Source organism: Colossoma macropomum, unplaced genomic scaffold (assembly GCF_904425465.1).
Source record: "Colossoma macropomum unplaced genomic scaffold, Colossoma_macropomum, whole genome shotgun sequence".
Lineage (NCBI taxonomy): Eukaryota > Metazoa > Chordata > Actinopteri > Characiformes > Serrasalmidae > Colossoma > Colossoma macropomum.
The window spans coordinates 10,634,848-10,650,705 of NW_023494802.1; the positions used below are offsets into that span (position 1 = coordinate 10,634,848).

The 15,858-nt window shown below is 38.1% G+C and overlaps 1 protein-coding gene across 1 annotated transcript; it reads right to left on the reverse strand.

Moving 5' to 3' along the window:
- Window positions 1-45: 45 nt before the first annotated feature.
- Window positions 46-15,858, reverse strand: LOC118822167. The gene is made up of 12 exons (XM_036591059.1): window positions 15,353-15,858; window positions 11,485-11,590; window positions 10,254-10,304; window positions 9,914-10,057; window positions 9,471-9,557; window positions 9,273-9,354; window positions 7,824-7,960; window positions 6,409-6,555; window positions 6,235-6,321; window positions 5,884-5,959; window positions 2,383-2,459; window positions 46-1,037 (listed from the first exon to the last, which is right to left on the reverse strand). Exons 1-12 carry the CDS (start codon window positions 15,439-15,441, stop codon window positions 966-968), a joined length of 1,155 nt encoding a protein of 384 aa, XP_036446952.1. The 5' UTR covers window positions 15,442-15,858; the 3' UTR covers window positions 46-965.

Consider the following 15,858-nt stretch of genomic DNA (forward strand, 5'->3'; position numbering starts at 1 on the left):
TTTAGTTCTCTGAGAAATCTTTGAGCTTTTGATATATTTTGTTGGATAAAGGGCTCTATTTCTATGCTTGTATCCAGGCTCCCCAGCTGTGCTTGCACTCAGCAACAATGCTAGCCTCATAAAGCCTGCTTTCACTCAAGGTTACTCCAGTCTAGCTCACCTCATATCTCTGGCCTGGAGGCAGGAGTGAGACTGGGTATGAGGTGCATTGAATAGCTTTATTGTGACAGCTATACCAAGGGCTTCGAGTGGTTTCACTGACTTTCCAACTGTTCTAAATCAGAGCGGTGACGGCTGCAGAATAGGAGCTGCGGTTAATAAGATAAGAGACCTGCTGCGGTGGCTCAGGAATGCGCCTCTAATTAAAGTAATTTATTACATTTCAAAGAAACATGTTCTTGTTTGAGACAACAACACTTTTTTGAAAGCACATAGGCTGCTGGCTTTGCTTAATAAAACACATACATGCATTTCAGTAGACATCACTGCACTAATAGCACATCCTATTCATATCTAAACAGTATATTTAGAAGTTCAACTGTACCTTAAAGGGGAATTTATCAAATTTTCAAAATATGTACATAATTAAGTCACCAAGAGGTAAAGAAAGTCAGTGTTTTCATTTCTACATTAATATTATGTAAAATCTCAGATAAACCATGTAGGTGCACTAGTCATTTTTAAAAAAGAAAAATTAATAATTCTGCAGAAATCTTGAAAATTAGTGGACTTCCCCTTTAAAGACCAAAAGCACTTCTGTACAATTTGCTGCTTGTCAGATATTTGCCTTGGCAACAAACTATACACAGACATCAGGCCAAGCTTCAAGCTTTTTCTAGATCATAGCAACGGAACTTAGTAATCACAAAAGACTCATAAAATTTTATGACTCATCACAGAAGTCAACAATTTTGTCCTTCATTTGTAGCTTACTATTAAACACCATCACAGCTTTCTTCTCTCCTTCAGCTCCTGCGCTTCTTCGGTATGAGAGGCGGAGGCGTGTGGTTGGGAATCGTATGAGGTACCTTTTCAGGCTTGGAGAACACAAAAATGAGGTGCTTTCTGCATTACTGATCTCACGATAAAAGCTAAAAATAAAAGGTGTCAGAAAGGGTTCTTTCACAATGCACACCACCACAGAACTACTACTTTGGTTCCAAAAAGAACCTGTGTGTGTGAAGAAACCTGTTAAAGTTTAAGGTTTAAAGTTTAATGTAAAGGTTCTAGGAAGCCAACCATTTACATGCTTAAATGTGCCACAAAGTGTTCTTTGATCAAGGCCACGGAAGAACCACTTTGGGTTCCCTAAAGAACCAAGTTTGAAAAAGAAATGTGTGAAAACTTTAAAAAAATTTTAAAAACTTTCAAATAATGTAAAGGTTATTTTCTAATTTACAGACTGATCCAAGAACCTTTGCATTATGTGGAGGTTCTTTAATTGTAGTTCTTTAAACATCTCATTTACAAAAATGATTCACCAAAGAACTATACATTGAAAGGTTCTTTAGGGAACCAAAAGTGGCCGTTCTTTTGCAGGTGTTCTCAACCTGGGGGTCATGATGTAGACCCAAGGGGGTTGCAAGACATTTACCTTTTCAAACAAAACAATTTTGATAAGTGTACACAAGCTCTGCTGAATGGCCCCACCTACAGGCAATGGACGACTATGAAGCAAAATGTAGCAAAGTGCTAGCCAATGAATGCAGCCTTACTATTTAATTCTTCTGCAGTTTCTTTAATGTGTGTCCTGGTGTGTGGGGCAGGGGGACTGAAAGAGGCAGGTGGCAACAAGGGGGTCGTGAAATACTTTTAACCCTCCCAGAAAAAAAAAGGTCACACTGTGAAAAAGGTTAAGAACCCCTGTTCTATGGCATTGCTCAAAGAATTCTTTTGCCAGGACCCTTTAAGAGTGTGTATTGAGTGCACACTAAGAATTTAGTTCATCAAACTCACACACTTTTTTCTTTAGGGAACCAAAAAAATTGTTCTATGGCAGGGCTGCCCAAAGTTGGCCCGTGTAGATGTTTTATTTGCCCCACTAGAGAGTTACTCTAACCCCATCTCCTCTATCAGAACAAACATTTTTATACTTTATATTATATACATAAAACAATATTTTTCTTAAAATTGTGTTTAAAGTAATATTAGTAACAAAGTATAGGGTTGCTTTAAAATAAATTAAACCTTTTTATTTACCCTATTTATGTTTTGTCATTTTGGCCCTCAGCCCACCCAAGCCAAAGTTTGGGCACCCCTATTCTAGGGCATCACTCAAAGATCCTTTTATGGCACTTTTTTGTTCTTTGAACGTAGTTAAATTTTTTTCCCCTGATGTCCCTTCATTGTCATACCTAAAATAAGGAATGAGAGTATTCATACCTGTTGTAACTGGAAGATCCAGCTTTGATAATCCTCTGGATAGGTACATGAGACCAGTAAGGGTTCCATTAAATCCCCTTAAGTGAATACATAAATCAAACAATTAATTAATCCTACCAATGCTGCAGCTTCAGCACAATAGTTCTTAATCTCCCTTGTGGGATCTTCATACTGCACATTTTTGTGTTCTCCTCCAAACTAACACACCTGATTCAACTTATCTGATAATTATCAGCTGTTCACAATCTAGATCAGAGGAGGAAACGCAAAGACAGCATAGAATTCAGAGTATGAGGTCCATAAAGCTGGGCCTGAGAAATACTGTATTAACAGTATTACTGTATTAGTCTGATGTAGTTGTTCTTTAGATTAACCATGGTACACCACCATGTATGCCACTGCTGCAGTTTCATAGGGTCAGCAGTAGAGCTGGGTATCAAAATTTAATGCATTAATAGTAAAGTTACTTCAATACTACTGAGTATCAAAACATCCTGCCATTACCAAATTTCAATACCCATGTGTTCAGTTGATCAGCATCCATGAGCCAATAGCATGCTTGTTCCAAAATCTAGACTGCTGATTGTCCAAGTCAGGCATGTCAAACTGGGGAGCCTCCGGGCCAAAGCGCTGTGGAGACGTTTACCCTCATCTGACGCTCTCAATTCAGTTTATGAAAGGCCGTGCTAATCAGCTGATGAGCTGAACCAGGTGTGTTTAATGAGATTGTTGTTGATAGAAATGTTGTTGATAGGAAACAGACATCAAGGCATATAACAGGTACATGCAGGGTATTATAAGGTAAAATAGATCCCAAAGAAAACCGATCTACCACTTTCAAATCTACCGCCATCACATTTCACTGGTTCACTGGTCATTTTGGATAGCAAATAAAAAGGCTATATTTGCGTTCAGGATCAGACATCATGATCCCTGGTTCCTGATTCAATGGTGATTGGCTGCTCCTCCAATTACAGCTTAACAGCAACAGTTGCTTTAAATGAAGGCTGCCAGACTCTCTTGGCACTAAGCTAAGCTAAGCAAAGGCTGCAGTTAGCCATCACTTCATGGTAACTTTCCTAAACCGTACAGAATGCCTCGGCCACAAATTGTCACCTGGCTTGAAAGAATGCAGCAGGCTGAAAAGAGTAACGTCCTTCGGATGTCACAGAAAAAGTGCTATAAGCCACTTTACTGGAAGAGTCGTTCCTACCTGGGCTTGCTGGCATGCATCATTCTGGACTCTCCTAACAAGAAGCTTTCAACTTCTCAAGTAACACCAGCTTTGTTCATTTGTGGTACTTCTGTCTGAGATACTTACATGTCTCATTAATAGAATTATTTGTTTTGCTTTTTTTAACCTCATGTCTTTAGTTACTAGATAAAATGATGGCCTTTGTGGCGGCTGACAGGAAAAGAATTGAGAAGCCGGTGAAAACCTGCTTATCATCTCACAAGTGTTTCGAAAAGGTGAGTCACAAACTTTCAGAGAGAACTTCTAGTCATCTGACTTGAAAATGCTTCACTCAGTTGTCATGTAACTTGTACTGTTGCAGGATTTTGCACTTTTTATTTACTATTTCATCCAATACTGTTTACTTTTGAGTCATTCTACAGAAGCGGTTCAAAACCTGTCTTTCTGAATTTAACTGTATGTAGTCATTACATATAATTCTGTTTGTCAGCTTTTACTGTTATATTTTTCAGTTTATATTTATTCAAATGTACGTTGCTAAATGTCCTTGCATTGCATTGTTGCACCTAAGAGTTTAGTCACTGTACTATCAAGGCTTGAGTGTCTGTCATCTAGTTTTCAGACCCACAATGTCCAAGTGCTACAGATCTCTGGACACTGGATAAGAGAAGAATGACCGAAAACGTGAAGGATCATGTCAGAGCAACGCTTCAATTGTTTCCTGGATTTTCCTCTAAAGTAAGCGTGAAATGCAACAATAGAAGAAAACCTGGCCTCACTAACACAGTAAATAGACAATGTATGCCTGTGGATAAACAAGTATCACAGGAGCTTCAAGACTTTAAACTCTTCCTGAAAGAGATGTTCAACCACTGAGTGGCAGATTGTAGCACTGCCCACCAGCGCCGTCCACTGTAATCAAACATCAGTGGCCTGGTCTAATCTAGCACTCAAGCCTGTGGTTCAGTACAGTGGCCCTTTCTCCATAGAATCCCTCATAAAAGAAGATGGACCTCAGCCCTACCCTAATCCCAGAACTGTGGCCACTGTGTTTAAAGGATTCCCTTTGGAAACGGCACACTCGAGAGTTGTTCCAGAACTCCAGAGATGTAGTAAAGATGCTGAATTAAGAAGGGCCTGTTTAGACTAGTTGGTCTTTGGTATTTCATCTGCAGTAGCACTGTTTTAATGTGGTCAGGAATCATGTCAGTTACAGCACTGAGTGGCAAAAGATTTGGGAGCTGCTATATTGTTGCTTTTTCTAGCCAACTTGTGGCAATTGGATCAAAGGCTAAACAAAGTAGTTACTAATTTTGTTAGGAAACAAACTTTTTCAAGACTTCAGTGTTAAATTTCAGTGTAAAATACTTTGGTGTGCTGTGATTAACTTTGCTGTGATTTCATACTCACTGTGCACTGTGTGAACTGGACACTTTTTGTGTAACTTGTATACTTTGTCAAATGTAGTTTTTTTTTTAAAATAAATATTAGTGACTACTAATCCTGTGAAGAACTTTAATATTTACAGTACTGTGCAAAAGTCAAAGACCCTTCATTTAACTTCCAGTCAAAACAGCTGCTAAGTTTGTTATTCCTTTTCAGCGTCAAGAAAAAAGCAGAAATAATTTAACAATTATACAGAAGCCTCAACAACTAAATATAATTTAAAAAAATCAGGGTGTAATATCCACCCTTTTGCCTTTATTACAACTTCTATTCTTTTAGGGAATCCTGCTTTCAGTTTTTCAAAGAAATTGGGAAGGATATTTTTTTCTGCACCTCAAATTTTAGAAGGTTGTTGCTTTTTCTGCCTCTCTCAATCCAAGTAATCCCAAACGAGAAAAAACTCCAACAGCTACTTTGTTTGATCTGCAAATGTTCTCCCTTTTTACTTGTCTCCTTTTCTCAGTAAGGGCTTCTTGACAGCTACACATTCTTTCAGATCCCTGTCCTTCTCACGTTGTAAGGACAGACAAAAACACCTGTGGATTTTCCCCAAGAACTGAACCAAAAGTGGAGCCTGATTCTTCTCCTCTCTCTCAAAGATGAAAGCTTTGTTTTTGGTGGTGTACCAGATCTTCCATGATTTAAGAGTCTCATCTTCTCTATAATTAATAATTAATTTTATTTTAACCACAGTACTGGAAGCTTCTGCCTTTTTCCTTCATCTGATCTCCTCAGTAACATCTCCTGAGAAATGAGTACTTAATGGCTGTCTTGAATGATAAAAGGTAATAAATGAGGGGGGCTTTCTCATTTTTGCGCAGTTCTGACTGAGTTTTGAAAAGGGTAATTATTAAACGTACCTGTGAGTTCAAATTCAAGTCTTCCAGGCAAGGCAGATCGCTCCAAAGCTGAAATGCTTTTTCGTGCAAGACGACCCTGCAATATAAAGAATGTGGAATCGATGTTACTGGTACTGGTACGATGTTACTTGAACAATCGGCTCCTTTATCACTTTCATAAACCAAAATCAGGAGGTATTTGTTTAGTTTAATGGCACTATAGAGAAAGTAGACCTCCAATTCTGTGGTCTACAGTATGGTAATGACCCAAGAAAGGAACAAACTTGTTCAGTCTTTTGTTTGCAATTCTAGATTACAAAATGTTACAAGAAACTCATTTTTCTTAGAACTCCATCATGCAGATTCTTTTACCTCATATTTCACATGAACCCGTTGAGAGTCCACAGACAGGATTAGGAGGTCCGAAGGAAAGAGCACAAGAAGACGCTCCTGGGATTCCTGTAAAAAGTCAACAGAATCATTTGATTTCTCTATAATTTTGCTGTGAATAGATGCATGTGCATTGTTCTGATGCCTCGGACTCACGCGCGTCTGCAAATTGCTGACGTTGACCAGTGACAGGTACAGAGGCTGGCCCATGTGCTGAATAGGCGTCCCCTCCCATTGCCAGATTGGAGACCTCATTAAGTACCTCTTCAGCTCCTCCCTCTTCCAGCTCTCATCACATGGTAACTTGAATAGTGGAAATGCATAGTTTTGAGTTTCAACCTAATTATTTCTCTTGTAAAAACACAGGGGTGAATGTCCATTTCTGAATTTCTTTATTTATCTCTTGATCATGTTCAAACTGTAAACAGCCTATCTGGTGAAACTCAATTTAGAGTTTGACTCTTTTAGGGTTGGAGAAACATTAAAGAACAACAACATTTAGATGTAAATGAAGTCATTCATGTGGATTTCATGTGAAATTTATCATTCTAGAGAAACTTAAGGCCAGATTTCTTCACAGCAGAGGTGACAAGGACCTGACGTCTGAAGCATTTAACACCTAGATGCTCCCTCACAGTAAATGATTACATAATAGTCACAAATTTGCTGTGTGATATTTTGCAATAGTTTTGAAATAAGATTTCGGAAAAAAAAAACATTTTTTAACATCTTTGTACATGTTTTTTCTAACCCATTTATGGCAGAGAGGTACATGCCTAGCATAGTAAGGAAGAATAGTTTTTTCAGATTTACCATTTTTTACTTTTATCAAAATTACATATAATACTCAGAAGACACAGCTGACTGGCCATTTTGGCAAGGTAAAATGGATATTTTTGCATTGTGGACACCCCTGGTTTCTATCACCATAGTCAAAAAATGGTTCTTGACCCACTCTGGCACTGTTTACATTGCCATGACTGAATTATGCAAAAAATTTGAAAATCTGGTGAATTTGCCTTTGAGGTGAATTTTGTAGATATTCAGTTAAATGCCAGTTGAAACGTGAGCATCTGCAAAGTATCTACAGCGGGCTTTCAAAAAAGCACTGCCTTAAATTAGTTTTCTCTTTCTCTAGCTGTGTAGAAATCAACATGAATGTGGTTTACATGACCAAATCAAAACATATCCAAAGTTATTTTCACAACCATGATGACGCTTTTGCTGTAGGTGCACTAAGATTATATTTTATATCCTGATATTCATCATTTGCCCTCATGGTGGTGCATTTTAGCTAAGTTTCATTTTGTCAGGTTGATACCAATAAACAGACACTGGGAGGCCTATAAGCTCTTAGCAGTCACTGGTTTGGTCAGTGTGTGCATTAATGCCAGTCATGTATATAAGCATTCAAAATTATGAATAAATTAATAAAGAACTTTGAGCAAAAGGATTTCAGATGCTTAGATTTTTTTACCCTTTGCTGATTCTCCGATGTCATTAATAACTGTTAGCTACATTCACAATACATAGTTCGGAAGGTGTGGGTTTGTGGTGCATGTGTGCTGTACCAGGTAGGAGAGGGCGCTGTGAGAGGGGCTGATCTGCTGTCTGAGAGATTTGTATCTCCTGTCCTCCATGTTCTCTATCCAGCACTTTCTGTCAGCAGCATTAGCACAGATGAAAATCTTTGAGTCCACCATGGGCCCTGCAAAGTCAAACAGCAGAATCAAGTCAATACATCACTCCTACCTTATAGCACAATTAGTGATGACATGTAAAATATGGCTTATTCCATGTCAATTCACCTGGCTTCTATGTAGCTGCAGTTGTCTTGGATTTGAAGTAAAATTCAAGCTTTTTAACTTAATGTAAACATATAAAATTTGTGAAATCCCATTACCACCTGGTAGAGGACAAAAAACACTTTTTCCTCCTTCTCTGTCTCTGGTAGCAATATATCAAACTATTGATATCTTTTAAAAAAAATAGTTTTTTTCCCCTCAAAATATTTACTTAGTATCTTGAAATAATGGCCTAGTTTCTCAAAATATTGACTTACTATGTCAAAATAATGCCTTAGTACCCAAAATAATTATTTACTTTCTTGAAATTGAAACTTGGCTCATTAGTTCAACATAATGACTGACTCTCTAAAATTAAGATACTAGTTTGAGATACTAAGTCAACATTTCAAGGACATAAGTAATTATTTCAAGAAAACAAGTCATTACTTTGAGGTACTAAGTCAATATTTTGAGAAAGTAAGTAATTATTTTGAAGTAATAAGTCAGTCTTTCAAGAAAATGTCATGATTAGTAAGAAGACAGCATTTCAACTTTTATTTTGAGAAATTATTATTATTTTTTTTTTTTTAGGTCTTTCAAGGTACCAGGTCAATATTTTGGCTGCTGGCAGAAACAGAGTAGGACACAAAAACACTTTTACTCCACTATCTTGCAGAATGTAGACCGCTAACCTGATTAGGCAAATAGATCAAAAAGATGGTATGTACAGAAGGTAGAGAGATTGCTATCAACTGGTGTCTGTATTGGACCGATATCAGCAGAAAATGCTTGATTAAATATCGGAGGATCATAAAGAATGAATGCAATCTAATCCTGAAAGAACACTTAACACTGTGTGAAGTAATGTTGTTAGCTGTGTATTTCTTCCTGTGGGGTAGTACCATGTTTGAAGTTGACAAACTAATTTTAGAGATTCATCTTACGTGAAATGCTTCAGTTAAAACAGCCACGTTTAAAGCCTAGCTTTTTTTAAAAGAAACGGTGGATGAGTATCGCCTGATACTCAAGGTTTCAATACTGGTAGTGGAGAAAGAAAAAAACGGCATCCTGTCCTTTCTAGTGACCAACCTTTGGTCAGCTGGTCTGAAATACCCATATACCTCTGTTTTTTTGGTGGGTTTTTGTTTGTTTTTACCTTGCACCATTTGATAATATGCAACTGTTTTTTTTTCCACAGGAAGCATTTCTGACTGCAAAAAAAGACTAACTCACCACTAATCTCGAACATGTGTGGAGCAGTAGAGCCCTGTTGAGAAATCACTCGCACCTCTATTGCTGACAGAGGAAGAATGCCCTGCAATGACACACTGCATGCTCACATGTGCTCAACTAGGCAAACTGTGAAGTAGAAATGAACAGACTCCATTAAAATGCTCCTTTTGCATGTGTTTGTGTACAAAGAGAAATTACCTCATAGATGAAATCATGGTTTGAGTTGTCCAGGGCAAGGATTAATAAATGAAAGGAAAATAGAACCAGATATCTTTCACTCATCACCTGTTTGGGAAAAAATATGATTCATGTATGAGTGAACAATATGAATCACATGCTTATTTAGGTCATCAAACTCATGATCCATTTAGGCCAGGAAAAAACAAAGAGATGTCCTGCTGAGGTGAGTAGTTTGAGCTGTATGACCATCACACAAGTCCCTAAAAAAGCACAATCAGCTACGTTGATCTGGTCCACATTGAATATTACTAATATCACACCTCATCAATAAGAGCTTTGAGCACATTATTGCTCATAACCTCCAGTTTCAAACCTCATTTTGTCTCAGCAGCACCCACATAAATAAATGTTTATTGACAAATTTATTCCTTTAGTCTTGGTGTTTGCTTCCTTTTTGTTACCTTTGTGTAGCTATTGTGTAAAGATACGAGCGAGGAGTATATGATGTCTCCGTAAGAGTGAGGCGCTCGGCCCTCCCAGTCTCTGACTGGATGAGTGTACAGCCTTTGGTGCAGCTCACCCTTGGTCCACCCCCACAGCACAACCTTGCAAGCAACAAATACAGCAAATCAGACACAATTACATGTAAAAGAATAGTCATGTGATTATCCTATTCACTTCTTCATTTAGAACCTACACACATGCTGAATGTTTGCAGTGAAGAAGCACTGTTTTAGCTCAGGTAGCGGATACTGTTATACCAGTCATGCTACATGAATGCATTAAAATAACTAGTCATACTTGCGAGTTCCTCTTTTGAGTAGACTCTCTTGAAGAGACAGGATCTGAGACCTTAAATGAGAAACGCAGAGAATATAATCAGACTGTTTCATAAATTTGGTTATATACAGCACAATATAATCATTTCACTTGTAAAGGATACACGGTAACATGGTAGCATTCAATATTTATATTTGTTTTTTTTATCATTATTATTTGTATGCATCTGCATCATCCTGCTTTTATTTAGTTTCCAGTTCAAAATGGCCATTAAGTACAACTATTTTATTTTTCAGGAGATATTTCTTATTTCTAGATAATGCACTTGCATAAGGAAGGGGGATGCCCACTCACAATCTGTAAAAAGACTTTCTAAAACTAAAGTTCAAAGGCTATTATAACATTGAGAGTAAACAGGACTCCTAACACCAGTGCAACAGCTAGTAGATGACCAAAACTGTCATATATCATCATTATAAACTGTCCTTTCATTTTTGAGAGAGGAGAAAATGAAGCTCCACTCTGGCTTCAGATTTAAAAAAACACAGTTGTTTCTGTCCATCCTCTACTGTCCATCCTCTACTCTAATACTCAATGCTATGAGTCTGAAAGGCTGTTCGGCTGTCAAGAAGAAAAGAAAACAGAAAATAAAGAAAAACTGCAAATTAAACAAAGAGGCTGCTGGTGTTTGCAGAACAATGCACTGTCCACCCCAGAGACACCTGGATTGTGAGAAAATGCAACCAACTTCTGGGACTGAACTACGGAGGTGTGGAAAAACAACCCTGCAGATTTCCTTAAAGACCTGAAATCAAATCTACTGAAAAGAACTGAAGCTGTAGTAAAGGCAAGGGTGACCACACTAAATACTGAATTAAAAAAGTATTAAGTATGATTATGATTAAGTATTATGAGTTCAACTCATAAATAGGCAAAAAAAACAAAACAAAACAAAAATGTTCAATGGATTCCACAGCGCCTTTTCAAAATTCATTAGTTATATTTAGCGCAATAAAATTATACTAACTATGAAGCGTTCGTAGTAGCATGTTAGCATTCAGCTGTTATTTAAGCCTAACAAACAGCTTGACTGTGTCATTAAATATGTATTTATTAATAAGTATTATTTGCGGTAAAGACTAAATAAATGATTAAATACATAAATAGTTACTGAACTATAATTAGAGACGGACTAGCTTTGAAAAAAGGTTCATAAACCTGCTTGTCCCTCTCACCATTAGCCCAACGTTACCTCCTGCTTGAGATGCCTAACAGATGGACAGCGAGGCGGTGGAGGAGCCTCTTCTGCCTCGCTCCTCGTTGAAACCTGGAGCTTACTCTCCCCCAGAGTCCACACTCTGAAACATCAGGTAAAATGCTCATGCACATCTCTGAGGAACAGTTCAGTGAAAAAAGTCACATCACCGGTTAGCAGTAGTCATGTTAGCTAGCTAATTGGTGGCTAGCCGCTAGCTTCCCTTCATTGTTAGACACGTTAGCATATTTGGTCAGACTGTTCCTCCACTGCAGTTCCTCAAAACGTTTTGACTTGAGAGCCAAAAGAGAAAGCTGGTACCAAGCAGAAAATGATCACTGAACTGAGTCTAGGAAAGCTAAGCGTGGTTGTAGTAACGTTAGCTAGAGCGGACATTCCCATATTAGCGTCCCAACGTTACCTTATCCAGCTAGCTAACCTAGCTAAGACAGCTAGCTTAGCTGTCAGATAGAGAGGCCAGCCTCAGCAGTGGGGACATATTGGTCACATATTGTGTGGATGTTTATTTACAGAAATAGCCAAACCTAAAAAAATAAATGAAAAGATGAAAATGAAAGAGCTTTACGGTCTTAAAAATTGACTGGCTCCTCTCTCCCTTTGTACTTATTTTTTTTGTTCGTTCATAATATTAACGTCAGCTCCATCGTTTCCTGTTTTGATTGTTTGGATATGTGATGTGAATGTGAAGGTTTGTTAGGTTTATTCTGTCGTGTCCTGCACAAGTTTAGACCTTCAGCTTATACAAAATGTGATTTTCAGTGCATTGAAACCTGCACGTCTAATGTGGTTTTTGTCACTCTGAGAACAAAATGAAGATGAGAGAAAGATAAAGTTTATTCGTCCAACTGTAATTACGACAAAGCTTTAGTTCTTAGCTCTGAGCATTAAAATGGGAGAATTTTAGCTGGTCAGCTTACTGGTCAGTATTGAATATCGTAGACATCAGGGGTGTCATGATTCTGAACCGTGATTACCCCCTTGAACCCCCTTGAAACATATAAACTGAGCCATGGCTCAGAAATCGAGGTCTGAACTTTGGATTTGGAGAACTGTCACACCTCTAGCATCAACACAGAAAGCACAGTGTCGTGCTGTCTTCAAGTCATGGCGGAAATATTGTATTTATGAGATGAACCCAAATTAACATAACCACAATTATTATTTATTTATTAGTAGGAACTTCAATATTAGTTGCTGATGAACTGGCTGCATTTCAATGATTCAGCAGCCACACATAAATACTGCAGACTAAAATTATCCCCACACCAAAATACAAATATAAGCACGTCTTATGATGCTTCTAACTGGATAAGAACATTATTAATCTTATAAACATCCTCTGCTCCTCACTTTGTTGCAGTAACACAAAATAAACAGACTCTCTTTAGTAACAGAAACAAAAGTAAAAACATTATTTACAGTGTGTCTATCTCGAAATCCGAACGTAAATCATTGAAGTTAAATCTTTTACACAATCACCTCAAAGTCGGAAGGAGGAGCAATTGCTGAGTTTTGGCTTGCTGTGAAAGATGGCTTTAGTGTGCATAAGTACATGGCAAAAACATGACCTGTATTATTATTATTATTATTATTATCATTATTATTATTATTATTGTTGTTGCGTACATAAAATAAGACTTTGGTGTGAAAAGGTCATACTACCGCACATCCCCCATCATGTGGCAAACAGTGCAAACACCCACACTGCATTACACAACTAAAGATGTTATAAATGACCTCGATACAACAGCACAGTAGGTTTACTAACATTGAAAGCTGAAAGTACCTCCTGATTTAGGTGCATTTTTTTGTTCGTACTGTGTTATTATGTTTGCATGCAAATTTGATCACCTTACCACTGTAGATATTATCAGCTACTCTGGGACGCTGCCACATTTACCACAACCTTACATCCTGAATTTGCACTGACAAAAATGATGTGTTAGAAACTCACTTTTTCATGTTATCATTATTTTAACATGTTTTGTGTCAAGAAAGTGTAACTAAAACAGAAAATGTGAATATGCTGCATGTAGTTTGTGTTAAAAGTAACACAAATTGAGTTTTTCTTAATTGGACACATTAAGGTGTTGTTTTTAACCCATCTATTGTTAGAGTTGGTGTCTTTTGTTTATGCAGGAAATTAAGTAACCTGTGTCAAAACAGAGCAAAAGCAGACTGGAACTGTTGCTAACGATGGAGAGTCCTAACATAAAAATGTACTTCAAGCAATTTAGTTGGTTTTATTCAAGTCAGCTGAATTATTTTCAGTAAAATGAAGCAAAGTAAAAAAGAAAAGCAGTTCAAATTAAGGAAAATAATGTTCTTCATCAACTTAAGTTGAACAAAAACTTCAAATCAAGCTCTGCCTTTTCTGTTTTTACAGTGGGTTTTTTTTGGAGTACCATTTGCTAATTTGCTGTCTCATCCCCAGTTACTCCCTTCCCCCCTGCCAACCTCTGCTGCAGCCTTGTTTGCCCTGCCGGGCGAGCGTCCAGACATAAGCAGATTACGGTGGGAGGTGAGTTGGGGGCAGACACTGTCCATCTGACCCTCCATATTTCCATATCCTAACCAATGATGACCATCTCTCCTTTCCTAAATCTTCACAGTGTAAATAATGTTATTACTTTGATAGTTTGCACATATCATCAAAACACTACCGCTGTTTTTCCCATTTATGTATGTATTCATTTCTTTATTACACCATATAAAAATACCAACGTCCCTTAACATTGTGTATGCAGTTCATCAACCAATAGAAATAACTTTGCATAAAATCTCATTACATTAAATTCGGGAACGTATTTTTCTTCTCTGATAAAGTTACCATTCCTTTGATTTAAGGTACAACAGCAATGTTGTGTGTTTGTGTTCCTGCTGTATATCCGTGTCTAATGGGTGTGGGCTTTTTGGAGGGATGCTGCCAGTCGATGTCTGTCACTCTAGCAGTTTGGACACATGCAGTATTTGAGCCTTTGATTACCTCCTTCCCTAATCCCTTCAGTTTCCTAAAGAGAGGATTGAGCCCAGCCCTGCGCAAGACACCAGACTGCTCAAACATGCTTTACTCTTTCAATTAGACTTACTGCATTAGTGCTGCTTCATTTATTGCACAAGAGGCTCTAATTAGATCTGTAACAGCGTGGCTCCTATCTATCCACAGGAAGCGCACAACTCTTTCGGGTGGATAAAATAGTTTAAATATGCTCTTGCTCTCACTTGTGTTATAAAATGACAAAAATAGAAAGGAAACACACAGCTGGAATGAATTCTAACCGTATTTTGCGTCAGATTACGTGGCACTGATTTTATCTCTTTTAGTGCACCAAAATGACGTCCTACTGCAAAATGGTTTTGAAATCAGCTGAAATTTAGCTTCATGGTGAAAGGCTTTAGTATTTTAACCCTGCCTGAGTTGCATGGTACCTTTTGATGCCTGTTCTAAAGTTTAGGCATTTCAGCAAATGGTCAAAATACTTTTAGTACTCTTTATATGTCTTTGATATGTTTAACTTAGAAAACTTAGTGTTGATCCTGTCACAATCATAGAAAAACATAACAGAACAGCCAATCTTGGCAAATAGTTCTTCCAGAGTACTGAAGTCATGTACGCATCATTTGAGCATGTCATTTTCTTTTAAATCTGAATAAATCTGGACACAGCTAGTCCTTCTATAAAAACCTAATTGGTCTTGAAGGTGACCAAACATTTTCCAAACAAGTCTAAAAGCAGGAAGTGCTCTTGTATGGCAGACAAGCTTTTTGACAAGCCTGGGTAAAAAAAAAAAAAGAAACAATGCTGTTAACTTACAGACAGTTTGCACAAAATCATCGTTCTTACCCTGCCCCGTCGATCTCTAGGAGTTCAATCTCATCTGGGCCCACCTCATCAATGCCTGTGGTTATCGGAGTCACGCTACAGCATCCCATGTCTGCCGAACTCACAATCTCCTCTGTTCTCCTCTAGTCTTTTCCACTCACCAGTGGTCCAGTGGTCCCTCCCTGTGGCTACACACTGAGGGCCATCTGCCCCTGTGCCCCACTCACCCCAACAACCTGCCCTGCACCCTGACCCAAACACGGCCACGCGCCCAGACCTTTAGGGGTGGGGTGAAGGGGGGGACGCAACAACACAGCACTAGAGAGAGATAAAGAGAAAGCAAAACAGCCTGGAAGGCAAAGACATGGCAGTAAGAAATGCTTGTCTTAAAGCCTTCTAGAGGTCCAGCAAAACAGTTTGGGGAAAAAAAATGAGGAAAGTGCTGAGAAGCTCTCAGGAAAACATAAGGCTACAAAGATACTCAAGCAGACATACTCTGTATTGCAAGAGACATGTGCTGCACTCTT